The sequence below is a fragment of the Passer montanus genome, unplaced genomic scaffold (assembly GCF_014805655.1).
Source record: "Passer montanus isolate IOZ18808 unplaced genomic scaffold, ASM1480565v1 scaffold49, whole genome shotgun sequence".
Lineage (NCBI taxonomy): Eukaryota > Metazoa > Chordata > Aves > Passeriformes > Passeridae > Passer > Passer montanus.
The window spans coordinates 4033344-4056702 of record NW_024369818.1 but is presented as its reverse complement, the minus strand read 5'-3'; the positions used below and the strand labels follow the sequence as shown (position 1 = coordinate 4056702).

The 23359-nt window shown below is 38.6% G+C and overlaps 1 protein-coding gene across 1 annotated transcript in view; it reads right to left on the bottom strand.

Moving 5' to 3' along the window:
• Positions 1–415: 415 nt before the first annotated feature.
• The window catches only part of CHM (CHM Rab escort protein), a 51828-nt gene continuing 28884 nt past the window's right edge, over positions 416–23359 (bottom strand). Inside the window, exons 9-15 of the mRNA XM_039722599.1 lie at positions 17920–17997; positions 13023–13127; positions 12107–12170; positions 11426–11522; positions 9090–9182; positions 6513–6679; positions 416–2472 (exon numbers count right to left, since the gene is read on the bottom strand). Of these exons, the coding sequence (XP_039578533.1) occupies positions 2278–2472; positions 6513–6679; positions 9090–9182; positions 11426–11522; positions 12107–12170; positions 13023–13127; positions 17920–17997 (799 nt within the window). The 3' untranslated portion in view covers positions 416–2277. The remainder of the gene's footprint in view (positions 2473–6512; positions 6680–9089; positions 9183–11425; positions 11523–12106; positions 12171–13022; positions 13128–17919; positions 17998–23359) is intronic.

The following is a 23359-nucleotide window of genomic DNA, read 5'->3' as shown; positions in this document are numbered from 1 at the left end:
ATGCAGCTCAGAGCATGATTTCTGTAAAATACCAGCATCAACAGTCTGATCTACTGCTCCTGCAAGTGAGCTATTGGGTACTCAAGTACCATAGGAAAAACATTTAATGTTTCCATTCACCCTATGAAAGAGACATGAAAACAGTTTTTAAGCAATCAATGTAGTGTGAAGTCACAGCTCCAATGTGTACATCACTCCATCAGATCTCAAATCAAATCTGAGCTATTTCCAAACCTGGCTTCACATGGACACAGAGCACTCAGACATGAATTGATATGAACTTGGTAACACAGGTACCCATACTGGCAGTTACAGGTGTCCTGGTGCTGAAAGCAGCCAAGAGAATTCCCAGGAAACCCCAGCTGAAAGTGAACTGGTTTTCTTTGAAAAGAAGTTGAAAGAAAACACAGGACCATGCACTTGCAAGCAAACCTTTAATTTTCATCAAGAGATTTCCTTGTAAACACAGATGAGAGATTCAACCATGATCCCTGTTTTTGAGAGACAGGCAGGGATAGGTCCCTCCACTTAGCTCTTCAACAGATCTGCAGATGTTAAATAAAATCATACACTCATGCTTCCCAATACACAGAGAAATTACAGCTAAATGAAGAGGCAGCCTGCTTATGAATATATATATTTATATATATAAATAACTGCTCAATCACAAGCATCCAGAGGTTACAGCTGTTGAACACTGGGAACATTCCAGCCACGTGTTGTTTGAGGACTCTGGATGATGCACACAGACACACACATACCAGTACCTATCCAACACAGAGTGCAAACACTAACCCTGAAATGCAAACTGGACAGTGGGCACGATGCAGGACAAAGAGAACAGTATCAGTTATGCTGTAAAAAAATAAATCAATTGCCCTTTCTGGCCTGGAGGCAGGCTCAGGGCAGGCACGGGCAGCACGGGACTGTACAGAAACCTGGCTGTGGCACGGCCAGGCAGAGCTCAATGTTCAGGACTCAATGGCATTTTTTATTTACTTACAGTATTTAAGCACTCCTGGAACTGGCTCTACCTTCGTGAAGAAGTTTAAACCCCAACTCATCAAATCTAGATATACTACTGATCTATTGGGTGTGCATTTTAAAGTAAATCTTTAAGTACACAAGAAATACTTTTCGTATCTGATTCAAGCATGGTTCAGAATAAGTGCAAGTTTAACATGGTCATTTACAACAGCTTTCTTATTTTGCAGTTTTTTCATACAAACTAGGTTTATAAATAGTTCAATAAATGTTATTGTATAAATGCTTCATGGTTTATAATTACAAAATGCATAGTTTACAGCTATCACACTAATTTTAATCTATTAACTGGGATTAATACAAACCTTTGGAATTATCAGTTGAACCTTCTCTCCACCACAAACCCCCTCAGCTGATAGCCATTTCAACTTCTCAGACCCTAAACTTCAAAAAGTAACTATTGGGTTACTAAGGGCCCAAACGGTGCAACAAATCTAAGGAGACTAATAACAGGAATGCTCCGTTTATGACTGAATTTTGCTGGGAAATCTGGCAAAAGTTTACATTCTGCCATTTTCCTGACTCCAGTAAATGAAGTCACTAGAGAAAATGTGTCATCTGTTAGGTCTTACTGAAAAACCTGAATGTAAAATAGTTCCATGTGAGGAACATCTTCTGGATTGCATTTCCTACTTGATTATGGCATCAATTTCAAACCATACAATAAAGCCACTGCAGAACTGTCAATATTATTGCCTGGAAATTCCATTCATAAGAGCACTGTGAAGGACAGATGGTGAGCCTCACCTTCAGCTGTTTAATTAGCAGAGATCCAAGGATTTTTAGTAGAAATCATTTTCTAACTGGTAAACAAACTTGCACTTTTTTCTTTTGCTTAGTTTTGACTTCCTCTTTAAAAGATGGAGGATGTTTTCCAAGATGCAAAACAAAAACAAATCATCTCAATAAATCATGAATCCTACTTTAGCACTTTCAATTTAGATGCTTTGTTCTGTATTTTTTTGTTTAGCTACAAACCCCACTGGATCTGGTGGACCTATGACTGTTTAGAAGTGTCTCAGCTATCAATGAAATGACTTTACAAAGATGATCCAAGCTAAGGAAAGTAAGGCAATGGCAAATAACACATCTCTGGGGTTTAAAACCTCTTTTTCTTACCCTTCCTCCCTAATGTCCTAGTTTGGGTCCACCTCCTCTTCTCCTAAGAGAACACTATTCGTTCATTCATTCATTCATTCATTCATTCATTCATTCATTCATTCATTCATTCATTCATTCTTCCTTTGTAACAGCAGCACCTTCACTACTGCTCTCCTCAGCTGAGCTTTTAGGCTTTGTCTCTGGTGAATTATTCAATCCAGACTCTTCTGGCTCAATCTCATCTTCATCATAAATAATATCTTCTGGATTCGGTGGTGGGGGACAAAACTCCTCTGTTGGAAACATTTCTCGGAAAATAGTCTCAGCCTATTCAGGGAAAAGAAGAATAACATAAACTTTACCTTGAAATGTAACAGCCTGAGGCAATATTTTACAGATATTTAAGATTAACCTGCGTTCTTTCAAATCAATAGTGATTTAGTACTTTGACAGTATTGTAAACACATGGGAAATCCATTCCTTCTTGCAGACCTCGAAAGAGAAAAAGCAATTTATCTTTCTACATTGTTCTACCAGGAAGTTATAGCATGGGGCTTTGTAAAAAATGCTGGTCATTCTGTGCTGCATTGAGAACAAGAGGATTTTTCTGGAAGCAAACTGATCTTTTGCACTATAAAACTATTCCTAGCTGCAGTCCAAGGCAAAGCATGGGAAAGAACTTGGCTCCTTCCAGAGAGAGGGATCCATTTCACAAGGAAACCCAGGGAACTGTACAGATGTACAGTCCATATCATGGCTAGATGGGTTTCCATCTTAGATTAAAAAATTGCAAAAAATTTTCTATCTCTACTTTTCTGAACTGCTTAAACATAGGCCAGCTCAGAACTACTCTTATCCAATGGAATACTACCACTGAAAATACATCCCAAAACATTTGTGGTTTATTTAAAACTCCTGTCTATAATTCCAAGGTATTACATGCACAGACCTGTGTGCACACACACCTGTATGTGTGAAAAGAACTGTATTTTAGATTAAAAAGACAGCTCTAGTTCAATGACTTAATTTACAATGGCACTCGCTCTTCATGCCATCAAGGTTTAGAAATTAAATACGTACAAGTTTTTTGTCCACTACAACGGAGGATATTAAAAAGAAACAAGTTCCTGGAACACCAGTGTGGTTGTTATTACAACATGGACAATACAACTACAAAATCTGGGAGAGAAAAGAACCAAGGGAATACAACCTTAGGATTCCAGAGAACAGACATTTTATACAAAGGATGCCAAAGATCCTTTAAAACCCCACAAGAATGCAAGAAGCTCTATTAAGTAGTGCCTTTGCCACCTGCAAAGGCCCATTCCCCACGAGGGATCCTGGACAGGAGGGAACTGTCTGCAGATGGATCCAGCCCCGAGCTTGCACCCAAGAGCTCTCTGGATGAACTCCACTCCCAGCAGCTCTGGGTTTCCACCAGCAGCTCGTGGGTGCAGGACTCCAATATTAACTGCTTAAATGACCCTGTCTTCTCAGTTCAATTTCATTCTCCTTCCTATATTATACTCCTCCATACTCATGCAAAACTGTTTCCAAGTTTTTATATTAATATAGGAAAAACAGACAATTTTTTTCTCTACTTCAAAACCATTGTTTTGTCAACTGAAAGCCTTGCCTAGTAAGTCTGGGAAGCAAGGTGGTATAACATCCTAAAAAGCTGGGGTTTAACTCTTTGAAGGCAAAAGATAAACTTTCAATTTCAATTCTGCACTTAGTCCTTGCTAGTCCAAAAATACATTTCAACTATAATTGTATTTAATAGAATACTGAGGGAAGATGTTGTATTTGAACTAAATATATGACAAATGAGAGCAGACAAACACTTCCTATGCAGTTCTCAACAATTATTCAGTCCAATCAGTCAGCAAATATCCACTCCAAAAATGGCCAAACAGTTATGAGGCTGAACATGGGAAGAAATTCTCATGGGAACAACATGGGAAGAATGTTATGTAGGACATCATGACACTGATTACAAGTGAACAATTTAATGGTATTGAGCACTTTCAGGTCTCCCAAGTTTTTTAGTTAACCTTATCCAGCTGGAGAAATATAGAATAAACAATAATAATTTAACAACTCTTTCATTGTAACACTGTGATATTTAAGTAATTAAGGTAGACAATAGTTCCTTCAGTATTTCACAGTATCAGCTGAGAAATGTGTCTCCAGTTGTACCCAGCATTAAGACACAGGCATGTAAAGCCCTTGCACAGCAACTCCAGTAAGTTGGAGCTGAATAAAACTAAATTCTGCTCCTGTTTTACTGCATCCCAACTTGTGGATAAACTCTGTGGACTTTCACAGCAACTTTTACAGGGACCACGACCAAAGTACCAACCCCTGATTAACTCTGAAGTCCTTCCAGATATAGAAAATAAACAGGTTAAAGGACAAATATTGGCCTGACAGTTTTAGTACATCCTCTCCTGACCATGAAGATGCCTCAGAAGTCTGAAATATGTCAGGGAATATATTACTTTAGCTCCTAATAATTAATGTCAGGTTGCAGCAGTGAAAACAGAAAACTGGAAGCCAGATGCTTTACTAGATCCACACATAGGGAGTTTGAAAAGATCACAAATGGCATCTTCATTTCATTTAGCCTGTCCTCAGGGCAAGGAAATGCACCCATCAGCATTAATTCAGTATCACACCAGGAACTGAACACAGAATTGCAATAAAACAAGAGGGCAGTAATTTGTAAATGAGGTGTAGATGGAGAGTTGTCTCTAAGAGCTGTGGTCCAGCCTTGCCAATAATGCATCAGCAGTGCAATCACACAGCATGACAAACAGCACTCAGTAATACTGATGGTAATGAAGAAATAAATCACAGCAAGTATCACTAAAACACTAATCCCAAAATGATTACAGAAATCAGATATCATTTTCCAAGCTACCTTCAGGACTAATACACACAGTGGGTTTTCTTAAGCTGTTCTGATCCACGAGTTTGCAAATATCTCCTGTCTGGAGATTCCCATTCCATTCCTGGGAGGGTGATTTGGGAGTGGAAGACACAGCAACTTAGAGCTATTTCCCTCCTCCACTCCTCTGCAAGGTCCCTGCATGGTGTGACTCCTGCTTCATCTTCAGCCTACTCTTCACTTTGCTCTCACACACCACTTCAAATTATAAACATGTTTACACCAAAATATTTTCCTCTTTTTCCTCTTTAACTTTGTGAACATTTGTTTCAAAATTTAAGTCAGGTTAAAAAAAATGCAGCCTCTCCCTATTTTTGTGTAAAAGGCAGTGATTTAGGCTCTTGATGGTTCCTCCTCAGGATCTGCTCAGCATCTCTCTCACTGATCACCAACACACTGAACATAAAGGCTGAACTGCAGCACCAAGAATACTTAAACAGGGCCTGATCTATCCCATCATTGTTCACTGGTAAGAAAATCTCTTAAGGGAAAACAAACCTGAATGTTAGAAATGTGAAAATCAGAAAGAAGTTTTAAGTAAGTGTATTTAATCTGTTTTTAACATGCCCCATTTTAAACAACAGTTTGAGAAAATCAAATTTAGAAAGGAACTCATTTACAATTTAAAACTGCTACCATAATAATTGTCTTGCATTATTTTTTGTCTTCACAGGTCTTTATCCCTCTGAGAGGCAAATTATTGCCTTGTAAAGAAAAATGAAGGATACTATTAGCCCTTAATAACACTGTTCTGACCCTGCAGTTCAGGCTATGTCAGCCTTTCCACTTCAAAACCTTATTTTTAAGAGGTTTATGACTTAGTCATAAAAAATCCTGCAACTGGCTAGAAGATGGCATGCACATTGTCTGAACATGGCCATTAAAAACACAGCTTTAAAAATGCCTAGTGACACTTAATCCTCCCAAGCTGTGAAGTGTTCTCCTGTCTGACAGTGCCCTGACACCACAGGGGCTGCAGGGGCAGCTCTGCCCAGGCATTTGTACCTTCCCATCCAGGGGATCCCTAAAAGGAGAATTCTTTCATACAGGGACACCAAGGCAAAGAGAAGGGAAATTGAGGCAGGAGGCCTGATCTACCACACTAGGAATTGTGCTGGGTTTTTCCCAAGTAAATTTCTGGTTTGGGACTATGTCCTGCAAATATTAAACTTCTTTGGTGATCCCTCCAACCTGAACTGTGGACAGGATTTTCTGGCTTTGATTTGTACTGTACCTCCTCCTGTACCTTCCAGGTGATTATTTCCTGATATCTCCATCTACCTAGTTTTATAATTTTGCAGTTATCATGTATCATATATATTATCATGTATATTTTTGTACAGCAGAATAACCCAGACTGTAATGGACTTATTTCTTTAGAATTAAAATTCTGCAACCAAAATCTGCTCTGCCCAACCTGTTTGACAGCACAGTCATTTCCCAAAGCAGAGTCTGGCCCAGAGCAGACATAAACATTGGAGGGTAAGCCAGCATAGGAACTCTTCTCAACTCCTGAGGAATCTCTCATGTTGAAGTAGACTGCCCAGAGGACTCTGGGTTTCTCCAGTTCTTCATTTTCAGTGTCTGAAAAGGAAAAGGAGTGTCTGCAGTAATCAGTGTTGTTGTGTGATAAGGTAAACATAATCTAGCACACTGGAAATCACATTTTTACCATGGAATTACTGTAACACAGTATCTTTGTTCTTCAAAAAGCCAACTATTTAACTTTCTGAGATTCTCCTTCATTATTCTTCCCCTCTCCTTTCCAAGCACAGCTATGCAAACTCTGCTCTCTGCACACCCTCCACCACACCAGCAGCACTTATCACTACCAGCAGCCTACCAAGAAGCCTGGTTTAAATTTAACACCTCTCACATTATCTCCTGAGCACATGACAGACAGCAAGTCCTCCCTGGGCTCTGCCAGCTCACAGGCATTGCATTTCCTGTGCACAGATATTTCTGATGTGTCATTTCTTCCCCTCCTTTCATACTTTATCTTTGTACATAGAATCTCTAATTGTGGCAGTGCTGCTAAATGAAAATAAATGATTAATTTGTATTTATCTCCACTTACTGAGGGTTGTACTGTGCTGCAATACTCATCAAGAAACTCAACTTCCTTGCTCACACTCTGTCCCTTCCTGCTGTACTTTGCACATTCCTGTGATCCCTCTGCACACAGGCAGAAAAACCTCTGGAAAGATGAAGGTCACTTTTTAACTGCACAGTGCAATGGAGGAACACACAACACAGAATCTGAGCTTAATAGAAACTATTTGTTTGGAATATTTGCTGTCCCATTTCTTGTATTTTACCTCCTCTAAAGTAAATGAAGCTTGTAAAAGACCTTGTGAGATTTACTTCTTTCCAAGGAAGAAATTTCTTGATAACTATGGCATTCAAAACAGTATTTTAAAGCAGTTGAATTACAAAAAAAGAGATAAATCTATGCTATTCCTTCAGTATCTTTTTATAACTGTCAAATAGTTAAAAAAAAAAAAATAGGTGCTACCCATACTGAACAGTTTGAAATATAAATTAAATTCATCAGCCTGTGAAAGTCTGAGCCTTAATACAAGGCAAGATGCTCTTTAATATATTTAAAAGTTCACATTGCTCATAAAAGTTACTTCTTCCTCATTTAGGCAGGAAAATGAATGGAGTCCTCTTCTCCAGGTGACTTTGCCTCTTTGACCTGCCATGGCCCAGTGCTCACTTTATCTGGTGATTCATTTTCAATAACTCCAACAGTATTTGTTCTGACATTTTAATTAAAATACGACCACTACCTCATCCTGATGATAAAAAGGCCTATGTGTCAGGGAAAACTGGCTTCTCAGTGCCTCAGTGCACCTGAGGACCCCTATGATCACAGAGTTCCTACAGAGGAATTTCAGTCAGCTTCTAAACAATCTATCATTTGGAAACTGGATCACTTTAAACATGAAGATTAATGCCACCCCTCCCCAAATGATTAGAAGACACTAAGCTGATCTTCTCTTCACCAGGTCTTTGAAACACATGGCACTGTCCTGAAAATTGAAGATGGAAGTGAAATATTAAAAGGTGAAAATTAGCAGGCTTTAAGGTAACACATCTACAAATGAGAAATGTTTGCAACTCTCCAGACTAATAAAGTTTCCTATTTACAAATCTAAGTTGTTTTCTAAATATTACAAGCAAACCAATTATAAGTATTATAAAGTACTCCCACATCTTAGTGACTTGCATTTATACCAACAAAACCCCTGGCACTGGGGGCTGAGCATTGTTTTCTCTCAGCAGAAGTGTGATTTACTGCCTTGCAGCACGGGCACACTGTATTTAAAGTGCTTTTGCCAGGGTTAGAACACAGCAGCATCTCCCACATGCACATCACCAACTCTGTGAGCATCTACCACAAATATGGCTCCAGTCAAGATCTCAGGATTCAATTTCAAAAACTTGTGTGGAATCAGCCAGGTATTTCAGGAACAATTTCCTTCTGCTCCATCAGAAGCTGCTTTCCTCTGGGGTGTGGAATTGTCCATTTCAAGGCCAAAGCTCAAAAAAGTAGCCAAGATTTCCCTGAACTAAAAGCCAAGTAGCTCATTATTGGAAATCTATTTTTGTGATAACAATACAGAACAACTTTATGGTTCCACTGCTTACAGGAGAATCCAGAAAACTTCAATTCAAACAGCAAACAAGGAAACACTTGAAGACAAGAGGCTGAGCAACAGCCTGTGAATAAGAAGCAAGAACAACCCAAGAAGCTGGGTTCTACAATTTCACAAATATTTTATTTCACTACTGCACCTTTCAAGGATGTGCTGAACAGTAAATGTTTCATGGAAAAAGGAAAGTGTGAAAAATAAAAAGGTCCCAGACACTTACAGTCATGTCCTTGGATACTGAAGTTAAACCACAGCTGAAGAAGTCAGTTACAGCTACTTCAGTAAATTGTATTTATGGAAGATAAATAAATGAGGTATTATGATACTATTTTTACCTTTTTCTGTAGTTAGATTGAATAACTTCTGTACAACAGGCTCTAAATCTTCCCTTGCAGTTTTAGTTGATGGACAGGTTAGATGGACTAAATCTGGGAAAAGAGAACACAAACTAATTCCAATCACCAACACACAGACAGATAAACAACATTTACAATTCTTAAAAGGCACAGCAGGCTTTCAGAAATCACAATTCTTCATGACATCAGTTCCTTTAAGCCAGGGATGTACAGCACACAGAGAAATTCTCTGGGAACACCTGAAAATTCTCAAAGTTATTCCCATAATGTACACTATGACTGTGAAATGCTTTGTACAACATTTTATTCATCCACTTCTTAGATGGGAGGAGCTACCGCTGAACAATCCTTTATTTGTTCTCTTTTGCAGACTCTGCAGTTGCTGCCTCCTTGGACAATCACTTGATGCAGCTCCTGACCCTTTTCTGTCCCACTGGCCTCTGCTCAGACACAGAACCAGCTGCTTCACCCCACCTGGTTTTCCAGCCATTCACTCATTTAAAAGCCTCACCTTAAAGCTTTTCATAAAACCACCTTAGTGGACTCATTTGCTCCTGGAAACTTCTCACCAGAGAGGTGTTCATCAGAGAATCCTGAAGGAATTTAACACTGTACAAAGTTTAAACTGATTTTTCTTCAGCACTGTAAATTTCTGAGCCATTTAAAAGCAGTGCCCAGCTCTGGTATTATTTTAAATCTAGATGACATTTTTGTCTCTTCTCTCTGAAGCCTGGCTGTATTTGTTGTCATTATTTTCCAGTACATCACTCAGATCTTGACCCTTGTCAGGAACAGAAATTTAACCCTTCATGCTCCTCTGCTTTCACGTTGTACACATACAGATTCTATTCGAACAATAATTTTTTTATTCAACCCAGACCAAACCTTCTGTCTGAAGGAATATGTACTAAAATAAGGAAAAGGGTGGTGATAATCAAAGTCTCCCCTTAACCTTAACTAGATACTTCCAACCCAAACACTGTAATAAAACCTATTCTTTCCTCAAAAAACCCAGCTATAAATCACTAAAGTTCACATCATTTACTTTCTATAAAATCTTTTTTATTATCTTTAAGGTTATGGTTATGAGTCACAGTCATCAGTATATATTTTGATTATATTTGATTTACTCAGGTATAACTGCATTAGTTACAGTGGTTGCCAACATTTGTCTTCAAGTAATTCTCCCAGCAAGAAGAACGATGAGTTCAGTTCCTGATTTCATCATTACAGTCTCCATTTTTAGGGCAAGTGAAGGAGTTTGGTTCCACTCAAGTGGCAATACAGATGATGTGCCTGTCATTTGTGCACTGTGATCAAAGAGTAGATGTATTTGTATACTTATCTTAAATAATTGTTCCAAGGAGAAATCAGTCAGGTTAAAACCCATTTACAGATAATGATGTAAAAGTTTTTTTAAAAAATTATGAAATATGTCCCATAACTGGAACTCAGCTATGCCTAATATAGAACTTTATTATTTCAATATATGAAGACAAATTTCATTAAGGTAGGCAGTACCTCCTCTTTTGAAATGAAAGGAATTTATGGAGAAAAGTAAATAACAGAAACCTTAATATTTCAGCACCATAAAAATCCTCCTGAAACTAATCCTTTAGATCTATGGAACATCAATCCTTCATTAGTTTCACTTCCTGCTGTATATATTTTGTGAACCCTTAATAAAAAGAAATCAGCTATTTAAATGATAAATATGGACAATATGCTTTATAGCACTAAGTCATTAATTAATTACAAGCTTTTTTTTACTATTATTTAGTAGGAAATATAACTTTGAATGACTTAATAATTTACTTTACTCTTCTTTCATATGTAAAGAACTTAGCTCAAGCCTGTTTAACAGCAAAATAAATTGGTTATTATTACAGTTACTTCTTTCTTGTTAGAAAGAATTAGGTAAGGCAACCTCTAATTCTATTCTAATAAATACCCTAAATGAACATTTTATTGCTCAATTATTTCAAGTTCACATAAAATACCAACAACAGAATCTTTTCAGAAGATAAAAAACTCCCAAATACATTGCATTTCAGGTATTTCCATTTAATAGTTCAGCTAAGGGAGCCCATTTTCAAAAAAAACCCAAACTACAGATTACCAGGAAGATCCATGTGCTTTGGATTATTATTTGTATCTCCTGAAGGAGGATTTATTCCTGTGTAAGTGAAAATGAGTCCATGAAGCTCCACAATGGCAGGAAGCCATGGCTCCCTGGGCTCTGTGCAGCAGAGGAACAGCACCCAGAGGTTTCCAGTTGTGCCCAGAGCTGCAGAGGGAAAAGCTCCTTTACTTACAGGTGTCCTTCATGCACGTCATGGTGGAGGAGCACAGCTCGATGACACAGACTGCTGCCCCGCCTGGCCCCAGGGGAGGCACTGTCAGAAGGGACACCTGGGCACAGAAACAGAGCCTGAGGGACAGCACAGGGCCTGCAGGATGTGGCACACCACCATCCTCACCACCATCCTCACCACAGGTGGAAAGAACTGCTTGGTTTTCTAGTTTACTACGACAGAACAAACACAACTCGGATTGATGTGCTCTAAAATGAAGGACTGCAAAGACTGACAAACAGATCCAAAGGAGCATTTTAAAGTGTACAGTGAGAACTTCATACAGCAAAAAGGAATGTTTAAAAAAACCAATGGAACTTTGAACAAAGTTTAAACAAGATAAATAATTAACAGAATAGTCAGGGTAACAGTTTATTAAAAAGCAAGCAAAAGTAAAATTAAAGACAGCAGCTTAGAAACTCTATTAATTAGAGGAAAAACAGGAAAATCCCAGTCACTGAGCTAAACTTAACTAAAATTTGTACTAGTTTTATAGACAATAAAACAAACTAAACAATTACCAGTACAGAGAGCTGACTAAAGATCATGATTCAAGCACAAACAAAATTGGATTAGTTACTTAATTCTTACCAACAACTAAATATTAACACATGAGACAAGTGATACAGAATTGGTGTGTACCTGCTGCTCTGAGTCTGTGTTCAGGACAGACTGATCTGTAATGAGCACTGCCCTGGAGATCTGCCTACAATTCAAAAAAAGAATTATGTGAAAATAATTATATAATTAATTTAATTATGCAAAATAAAAACAAAGATGTAAAAATAGCAATTTAGAATCCTAGTTGGTAATACCAGAGCTATTTCACTATATAACCTTTATTACTATGACTCTTAGTGGGATATTTGCCTGTTGCTGAAGCAGAAACACACCTGGACCACCAGTGCAGTATTTTCAATGACCAAAACAGGTGATGAATAAACGAGTCAGTGCAGTTGTATCAAACAGCCTCCTTCTGCTGTTTAAAAATTTCTTTTGCCTATTTGATCAGCAGCACTTTAAGGCCTTGTGGTGTTCCAGAGCCCAGGAGCCTTGGGGTGAAGGGGACCTGCAGCAGGGTGGAGCTCCCTCCTCACCTGCAGTCTGTGCTCCTGCAGTCCCCAGGGTTATCAGCTCTGCTGAGCCCCCCTGCCTGCTCTGACACAGGCAGGACATGCCCAGGGCCTCTGGCAGCAGCAAGCAAATCACAGCAATCAAGGAAGTTTAGTACTTGTCTAAAGCTGAACAAATGTAAAGCAAGGACAGCAAGCGGCACCTTCGCCTTTTAAACACATTTTAGCAAATATGAAATTCCCAGCACATTTAGAGCTCTTGGATTTGTTATATGGAAAGGGGGAATCTGATTTCAATGACAACTGAAGAAAACCCGACTATAGAAAGTACACAGTATATCCTCCAGCTAATAGAGAAATACTTTGTTCAATACTGAACTGTACTGCAAAAATAAAGGAGTGGACAAGAGGCTCCTCAGTTTAACTTGCAGGGTACTTCACACACCATTATTTAAATAAATAGTGGTTTTTGTTTTACCACATACCTGTAACACACATTTGTGCATGTGCTCTCTGAGAGGTAACTGTCTTCCACAATAAAATAGTTGGCACTTATTCTTTGCCCAAAATGATCCACAATAGCTTTGCACCTGTTTCAAAAAAAAACCAAACCACAGTAAGAAATTTTTATGTAAGGTAACAAAACTGTGCATAAGTTGTTAGAATTGAGTTATACAGCACAATATTTGTATCTTTCACTAAATTTAGTTGTGTATTTCTTGAACATGTGAACCCCTAAACCAGTTCAATTGATCATCAAATCCTAGACTGACACATTCCACCTAGTGTATATGCAGTTTACACATACAATAATCATAATGACATCCCAACTTGAATAAATTGATCACTTTTCCCAGAAAATATAAGCTTACAGCACTGGCATTTAGCTCTACATTTCTTACCTCATAATATGTAAAAATAAAGCTGTGAATTATTTTGGAGGTACTATCCTATTGCAGTGGAGTTTCTTTCTCAGAAAGACACTTTTACAAAAAAACAGGTTTATTTTGCCAATAATATTTGACAAATTAAAGAGCAAATTAACTTAGGAGATTTGGGAATGCTCCCTGACAAATGAGTGCATCAGACACTTCCAAGAGTGAGTTGCTCTGTTTATGACTAAATACACCCTTTATCTCTAAGTGACACACAAAGGGATTAACTGAGTCCTGGTGTTTTAAGAACAACACAAATGTTCTCCATAGAACAAGGACAGAAATAGAAGTGGGACAGAAATGCAAACCACAGAAATTAACCCATTTAGTGAGCTTAAATAAGAATACAAACTTCAGATTTTAAGGGGGAAAATTCTCTGTGAAAGAACAAACTTCACTTATGAATGAAGCTGCATCATACACATGAGACAAAGGAGGCTGCACACAGATATCAGTAAAGCCACCCGTGCTGCTGGTTCTATAGCCGTGATCTGTGTTCTCTTCTACACTATCAGAACATTTACAGCATGAATAAATAAAGCAAATTAGCTTTACTGGACCTTTTCTTGGGGTATGAAAATTATAGTTTTTTTTAAATTAAACTTTTCTGAAAAACTTTATCAGTGTTTCAACAATTTAACACACAGGACTTAAAGCAGTGGATTTTCTCACACACACTTACACACTTGTGCATGCAGAGGGAAACATCCAAAGGAACACAATGCCTGAGCCAGAGATCATGTGCAGATTTACCTTTTTATCATAGTGCAACTTTTTTCTGTGGAACATCTGACATGCAAGTTATGCCTTAGGAATGAACAACATTTCTGTAACCTCAAGCTATTGGTAAGCTTCTACGATTATAATGATCTACAAACCCAAATCTAAATAAGTAATAGCAATCAGCTCCACCAGCTCTGGTAAACCAGTTGATCCTATAACCTGAGATGAGAATTAGAAAAGGTGAAACACAGTTCTCATCTGTAAATGTAAGAGGTTTATGACTATTAAACATGTTTTTGTAACACTGACTTCTAATGCCGACCTCCCAGGCATCTGTCCCTACATATATTCTTATTTTCAAATTCAACAGGTACCTGACAACAGTACAAGCAATGTTTGGCATCCAACATTCTTCAGGTTCAAATCCTACCCCATGTGTGTTTCACTTGCAACTTTAACAAGTTTTTCCTAACTGTTAATCCCAGTGACTTCATCCTTGAGCTCTCATTTGAATACTGCAAATAAACAAGGAAGTCGAGCTGCTGCAGCTCATTTCTAATTATAACCTTTCTTATTGTTTATGAAACAATTTCCCCACCACCCCCCAAACATTATGGAAGGGGAAAGGTTGATTAAATGTCATGTTGCATCACTCAAAGCCAGCGAAAGCAACGACACATTTTATTTTCCTGCTAAGTGTTGTTTCCTCTCCTTTGTTCAGGAATAGCAGCAGGTCACATGTGTGATAAGATTTTAAACTGAGAGAGAAAGAGAGAGAGCTTTTAATTTCAGTCCCACTTCACTTCAAAGGGTGATGCTGAGGAAATTTCTTTCAAGTAGTGCTTCCACATGCAGCAAACACTCCTGCACTGACATTATCAGGTCTCTGTCATCTGATCTGTGTTGCGACAATGAATCACAGCCAACCCTCCATTGACCTTCTTTCAATGTGTCTGGATAAAAGGATGAAAATTAGAATCCATCTCCTTGCAGTGCCACGAGTTATAAATGTACTTTATAGGGCTCATTATCCAAACTAATGGACTAAGGGCGACATCCTTGAAATGGACTCAGCAGCACTGACAAAGCCAGTCTGCAGTATTTCAGCAGATATGTAAATTACTGGCTGTTTGCTCTATCTTTTTATCACAGATGTATAAATGGCCATTTATCACATCTCTTCCATTTTGAGACAGAATTATGCAATTGGAAACATATGTGAAGTGTGATCAATATATAATGCCCACCATTATGATGAAATTTTACATGTTCCCAGAAAAGTGACACACAATAAACACAGAGAAACACAATATTATCATACATTAAATGTGGCTTTTTTTCCTCAGCAATATGATGTGGTTTTTATTTTCTAACAGAGCATCACAGTTCTACCAAGCACTCAGGATGTTCTACAAACTTATTAAGACAGCAGATCTGGTACCATACATAAAAAACCAGATTATATTCAAGTGCATTACTAAAACCTTAAAATAGGGATGTCTAAAATTTCTGTTCTTTCACCCTGTCTTGCCTGAATCTTATTTTCAAAAATTATAAAAAGACCTACAGAAAAAGGTTAAAAATAATTGTAGAGCTGGGTATAAAATCTACTGTTCTCTGCATATACAGGCATGGGTAGGAAAATGTGAAAAAGCAATGTTAGCCACGTCTAGAAAAATGCTGGAATAAACTTTGGTGACATTCTGAGACTTTTAATTAAACTCTAACAAAAAATTTAGAAGAAAATCAAGGCTGTAGCTAGAAGTATGTATTTTCCTTATGTGTACTAAACCAGGAATATTAAAAATAGAGGAAAAAAATCCCTGCCTTAAGGCATGGGAAGCCTGGAGGGCTGTGGAAGGAGCTGTAACTGTAATGACCACTGCACAATGCATTTCTGCAGTGCTGAGTGAGCCATCTGTAACCTGGGGAAGCTGCCTCTGCCAGCACACAGCCAGCTGCACTGACAACCAGATATGAATTTGCCTCTTACCAATTACTATTAATGGTCTGTTGACTCAAAAGCTCAGTAACTCATAAATAGCCTCATTAACAACTTGATAGCTGATTTTTATTAGGCAAAACACTGAAGCCCAAAGTCAAGAGGAAATACAAGCTGGTGCAGAGAGGGAATACACAGTGAGGAATGAGATAACAGCAAGAACCAAACAGAAGATAAAGGAAATGGATATCTTGGATGTGTTGGGCTTCTTCATATTCACTATCAGATAATGGCATTATTAAAAGCTCAATGTTTTTGGAATAATGAAAGTCTGGTAAAATCTTTAGAAGTATTTCAATAATTCTGCTCCTCAAAAATCTATCATTCTAAAACAGCACAAGTAAACCCCAAAAGCAGCCTAAAAAAGACACTTGTGCTGGTTTTTTTTTAAACTATATTCCACACATAAAGGCAGGTTAATGGAAAAGCAGCACTCCAGCTCTTCTGGGACACACATAACTTTGTAAAGAAAACACTGATTTCAAAGGTCTTCAGGATGTGCAGAAGAAGCTGGAAACTGGGGCAAGCAGGACCACTGACCAGTTAAGACCTGCACAGAGTGGAGTCTGGAAGTTGCTACCAACTAAAAGCTTTGTCTCCCTGCAAGAGCAATTTAAGTGTTTCAACATTGTTGGAATAGAAAGTTTCCTACAGCAACAGTTCAAATAGCAGTGTTAAAATAAATGACATTTCCCAAAGGGGCACAGTTTAATTTGCATATGAACTGTGCATTTGGAACATCACACCTGATGAAGCACATTTACATCTCAAAGTCTACAACTGTGCAGTGAACTCCAGAATCTTCAGGAACTGGCAGAAAGGTAAAATCTGGAGTTTATTCAGTTTTAGGGAAAACAGCTACTACTTGACAATGTCGTGGCAAATTGTCAGCTACAGCTACAGCTACAAGGACTGTGCTCAAGGAATTGCAGGGCAACTGGGAAGTAAACTCACACCCCCTCATTTAAATACTCATTCTCCTAATACAGTGGTACTACACCATTTCTAAATTAATTCTCTAAATTTTCTACAAAACATCTTGAACTTTTCAATTATAGACACTAAGCTGCAAACAGAGTCTTTAAGATAACCAAAGTCTGCAGTTAAGACTAATATCTGACAAAATCTGTATAGCAGAAATATAACAACGCCACTATGGAAAAAACTCTGTGTTGATTTTTCTTAGTTCAACTTTAAACCTGCCTACAGGCCTGATATTGTTGTAAAAGAATTTATTCTGGAATAAGAGGGCAGCATAGTTTATGACAACAATCTACCTAAAAACTCATTAAAGTCTTTTCTCTAGGAGTGACATGCATTATCAGCAAAGATTAATCTGATGAGTCTTTAGGTGAGCTCCATTTTTAAAAATGCAATAACAGAGGGCTTTGTTGTCATCTGATGAAAATCAATTAGAGTAGGTAAGGCCACAAGGAAAACTAACATCACTCATCACCAGCCCCCCGGCAGCTGAAATGATTTGTCTTCCAAGCTTGGGTGATCAGGAGCTGCAGTAATATCACAGGGAAATTAATTTAGTTTCTATATTCTAGACCCACTTTCCTTGTTCTGGAGGACCTATACACAAATTACTTTTAATCAAGGTTGATGTGTTATTAATACCAAGGAGGATCTGGGAAGAATCATTTTTTTTTCAATTGACTTGAGACATTTTTCACCTGTGTTTTGTGCAGGAACAGAAGGTTCCTGGTGGCACCTTACCGTCCCGAGGCTCTGTCCAGCACCAGGCAGCGCACGGCGTGACGGAGGCAGTAGATCCCCCCAAACACAGCACACAGCCTGCAACAGGGAAACAAAGGTGATTAGTGCAGCTCTGCTAATTGCAGTCAGCGTCAGTGGTCAGCAAGGCAAAGCTCTGAGGTGCTGGTAACACTGAGTTACTGAGAGAAGCAAGATGTGGAGCTGGTGGAGTCCAGAGGAGGTCACAGGGCTGGAGCCGGGCTGGCAGAGCTGGGGGTGCTCACCTGGAGAGGAGAAGGCTCCAGGCAGAGCTCAGAGCCCCTGCCAGGGCCTAAAGGGGCTCCAGGACAGGGACTGGGGACAAGGGGAACAGCCTTAAACTGAAGGAGGGTGGGTTTAGAGTGGATATATGGAAGATAACCCTCCCTGTGAGGGTGAGGAAGCCCTGGCACAGGCTGTCCAAAGAAGCTGTGCCTGCCCCTGGATCCCTGGACGTGTCCAAGGCCAGGTTGGACAGGGCTTGGAACACCCTGGGATAGTGGAAGGTGTCCTTGCCCATGGACACTGGATGAGCTTTAAGGTCTCTTCCAACCCAAAGCAGTCTCTGATTCTGTGATTTTGAACTGAAAGCATTTTTATATCTCTTCGCAGATGACAAACTTGAAAACTTCCACTTTGCAAACCTTACTTCCAAAAATGGCATTATTTTGTCATTCTCATGTCAGATGAGGCAGTTCAAGCCAGCCAGTCCCACAATCCCTTGTGACCTGCAGGACTGGGGCAGCCCAAGGAGCTGTCAGCACCACCAAGTGCCATGGGACAGCTGGAATAGCCAGCTCCCTAAAAACACCCCTGCTCCTCACAGAAAACCAGAGATACATCCCAAAAATCCCAGCCTTGGCTCTTTGGAGGTTGTTGAAGATGCCACAGAGGTTACACATCCACTGAAGAACTCTTAGAGAGCCCAGAGCTATGGGTTTATCTCTAATGCTGCAATCCATGGCCTCCTGCCTGACACAGCAGCGATCAGCATCTTTCAAAACAACTCAGAGGAGTTAATTTTCTATCTTGCATATAAGAATAGCACTATTAACTTAACTAGAACTGGATTCCTTAGTTAAAAACATTAATTACAGTTTTCCTTCAACCACAGCCAGAGGTTTTGATATATGCACTTCATTTTTCCAGCCTGCTTTGAAAGAACTTTGTTGCTTGGCTGCACAAAAATGTGAATTATTTCTTTCCAAGAGTAACCTGCTATCCAGGGGATGAGGGCATGACCAGTTTTCATAGGCCAGCAGAAAACTTCTCTTTTAAAATGAAAATGGAAAGGAATTTTGATTGTGTTGCTAAACAATCACAAAGAGCCCAAACACCCATTAGAACAGCCTAGCATGAAAAATGACACTGTTAGGAAGGACTTGCCAAAATTATTTAAATACAGAAACTGAAATATTAAACTAAATGGCACCCCAATAATTTATGATAAAATAAAATCATTGTGCTGGCATTACTTTCATACAATGGGCTATTCAAGATGATTTGACTGCACTTGAAGTACAAGGCAACTCTTTGATACCATTAACCCTAAATGACAGACATTTAAACTGATATTACTCTAATTAACTGGCGACTGCCTCCACCAATAATTCAAGTTTTGCTGAAAGATAGCAACAACACTGTACTCGGCTTCAACTTTGCCCCGCTGACATCAAATCATATTACAGCTGAATTAACAGTTGTGAAAATTTTTGGCCTGGTAGCCCTCCATCATACACAGCCTTTAAATGCCATTTCAGTCCTCATCAAGGCAGAAATCAGCAGTTGCAATTTTTAATACAGCTGTGAAACAATAGGACATATTAAAAGCTGCATTTTTGACAGCATATTCACAGTGATTTATGAGTTTGTATATAATTTGATTATTCTATTAATTTTACTGATTACTGATTCAGCTAATACAGTGAAGGTCACTTACAAAATAAATCTTCATTACATTTCACAGAAAGTAACTGCCTCCAACTAGTTGTTTTCTTTAATTAAACACTAATGTAACAAGAGAGAAAATAGGCTTCAGGGTTGCTGCATCTGTTGATACAAGAGGAGTTTACTGCTTTGATGTAATGCTCTGTGATATTAATTGAACAAAAATAGAATGTCTCTCCATTTGACATCTCGATTTCCAACACTGAGATACCACAAAAACACTCACATTACAGACTTACTCTTAGTTCACTCGGAAAGAATTTTAAAACTCTAATAAATAATTTTACACCAAAATCTAGTTTTTATTTCTAGCATGTAATTTGTCTTCTGCTTTCTAAAATGCACGTTGTGATTAATTAAAAAACTGACTATTTTTTAACTGTGCAATTCTTCTATAGTAAAAACTACTTGCTTCTCTCCTTGAAGCTGCATAGTCCGTGTACAGCACTGCAAGCTTTGGAGAAAGATCAAAGAAAACATGGCAAGTGCTGAGATAATGAATTGTCCTCTTTCAGTTTATTTTTATGCACAGAGCAAGCTGTGACCTGATTCTTATGTTAAATTCTGTTTCCTAAAAGGCCCCTAGAACATCAGCCTTTCCTCCAGTGCTGCTGGGTTCCAAAAACATTAACAAGTAGAGACGAGACAAATCAAATAAATAAAATAGCTACAGCTACAAAAAATGATGGTTAATCTTTCCAACCAAGAGTTTTCATAGCAAAGTCTAAACTTGGTGTGTGCATCCACCTGGTTAACACCAAAAATCCACCCCCACCTTCCCCCCAAACAAAAAAAGACACCAAAAAACTAATAAAGAAAATAATCAATGTCATCCTGAACTGTCCTGGCATTTGGAGAGCTACGGAAAGGAAAACATGTGACAGAAATGCTTAAGGAAGCAGATGAAGAGTCAAATATTTTGACTTTTTCCTGCAGGCGGTGTTCATTATTCCTGTGAAATTTAAAAAGGTCCTGTAAGATTAGAGAAGCAGCCTATGCTCCAAATCCATCAGCAACAAGACAATTCTAAACCAATCACAAAGTTCCTGCACTCACCCACCAGCACTCAGCTCACTCACAAGGAGTGCTTTGAGCCCGCAGCCCATGGTGAGATGATTTCTTTTCACAGATCTCCTTCCTTCTGGAAAACCAGGCTGTGACTGGGAAATGCTGCAGGAAGAGGAGCTGGAATGGCAGTGCTGGGGTACCAAATTTAACTTTAAAACTAAGAAATGGCTCCTTTTGATTGTGTGGAATTTAGTCTGCACATACAGAAATACCCATTCACATCCTGTGAAACATTCCAATAGTGAATACAGTACCAGTCAAACAGACAAGGTAAAAACTGGTGTGCTTGGTTTGGTTCAGAGCACAAAGCTCTAGCTACTTATCACTGACCCTAAAGAGACCCTCTGTGCACTTCTCTCCATAATTACAAAATAGGGGTAATTTAAGTCTATTTCATCAGAGTCTGGCAAGGGTTGGTATTTATTGTTCATAGATTCTGGATGACCACACTGCACTGAAGTACAACTATTTCAGGAGTTTTAACATTTGGGTTCCTATTATGTGATGTACAAGTTTTGGGGTTTGGGAAGTCACTGCTACCTTTTACAGGCCCAAAATTCCAATTCCATTTCCCAAATTTAAATATTAGAAGACAATGCAACAAAAATCTTAATTCATCATATATTTCTATGTTCCTATACTTTGGCCTTGCTTTGTGCCAGTGTAGATTTCTTAAGGTGTTTCTAGACCTGAAGAAATTCTGTTGACAAAAATAAGACCATATTTAATCTGTCTTTTCATTTAAACTAGTAATTTAAACAACTGCAATACCAGCAGCTTATTGCTGATAAAAGTGCCATGTTACTGATGATTTTTGTCACAATATAAAATTGCTGTTTCTTAAAATTAACCACATTATCAACCTAATTTTTTCAAGGATATTGCAATTAACACTACTTCTTAGTGAATCAAGGTTAAGAGTCATTCTCTGGGATTCTAAACTCAGGAAATAGATGATTTCTATGAAGGTGAGGTGAGAAACCATCAGGCAATGTGTTTAAGTGCCCTAGAAATTATGGTTAAAGCACTGTAAGAAATTGCCACAGAGCTGTGAGAGGGAAAAAAGAAAAAGGAAATAGAAGAGTCCAGTTGTTTGTGTGCTGTGTGAGGGCAGGGAAGTGCAGAGGCACTCCCAAGGCTCCTCTCTGAGGAGGTGGAAGGATGGCACCTGGCTCTAAACCCCACGGACCTTGCTGGAGAAGCAGCTGCTCCTCACCCAAGGTCACTCAGCTGCAATTACACAACAGCTCTGGCCTCCCAGAGAAGCTGGGGAGAGCAGGACTGCAGGGCAAGGCACAAAACCCAGGCACTAGAAGCAGTCACTAAACATTAGCTCATCTATAAAACCCATTTCTGTGTTCTCTGCCTCCAGAAAAAGACACAAAAATTCCAGTTCTCTTAACCCTCAATGAAATTCAAGGGCTATTTTACTAATTCTGTCATGTTTAGGAAGTTACCTTTCTCTGTCTCCTGGTGTAATGAAAAAGGACTCTGCTAAATGCAATTTGCCTTCTCATCTCAGATTTGCTCCAGTGATAAACAATCCTGTCACTTCCACAGCTCTGCTGATAATGCTGCAAATATTCACATGTCTGAGTTAGAATTCTCAGGAAGAACCTGTAAGGCACAATCTGCACATCCCCACACATGCAGGGAGGAATTTCCCTGCTAAGGGACTGGTAAGAGGTAATACCAAATAATACATTAAGATACATTTCCCTCCTACTATCACCATTACCCTAATTATTAAACCCTCAAAAAGCAACTCACAGTAGCATTTGTATTTTGTGCTTTTAGGTTCCAAGTATGTTTTTAAAATGAACCAAGATGATCAAGAATGAGGTAGCACAATGCAAGTCTGACCCCTCAATACAATTTCTTGACTGAAAACTTTTCCATGCCTAGTTAGGGATGGGGAATCAATACACTTTGACAGCACCCACATGATTCAGAGCATGCCCTGTGATAGATTCCAATGGCTGAAGGCCTTCACCAGGTATAAACCCCTGCAGAACACAATTTCTAGTCAGAAATAACAAGGAGCAGAACAGCTCTCAAGTTTGCAAGTAATTTTTTAAACAAAGAATTGACAAACACTCAGAAGATAAAATCTAAAATTAAAATTCTCCAAGTTTAATCTATTTAATGAATTTTACAACAAAGGTTATTTCCAAATTAAAAGTCTTTGCCTGTCAAATTCTGAGAAATACTGTGGGCAAGGACACAAAAGCATTCCACAGCTGTATTAACGACAAGGCTCACTGATCTGTGAATAACCTGAAAAAAATGAAGATTATTGAGTTACTTTACCAATCTATCCATCCATCACTAGTGAACAGGTCTCAGAATGATGGATTATCTCACTTCCCTCATGTTTATCCCAAGAACGAGTTTCTCCTTAGAGGGA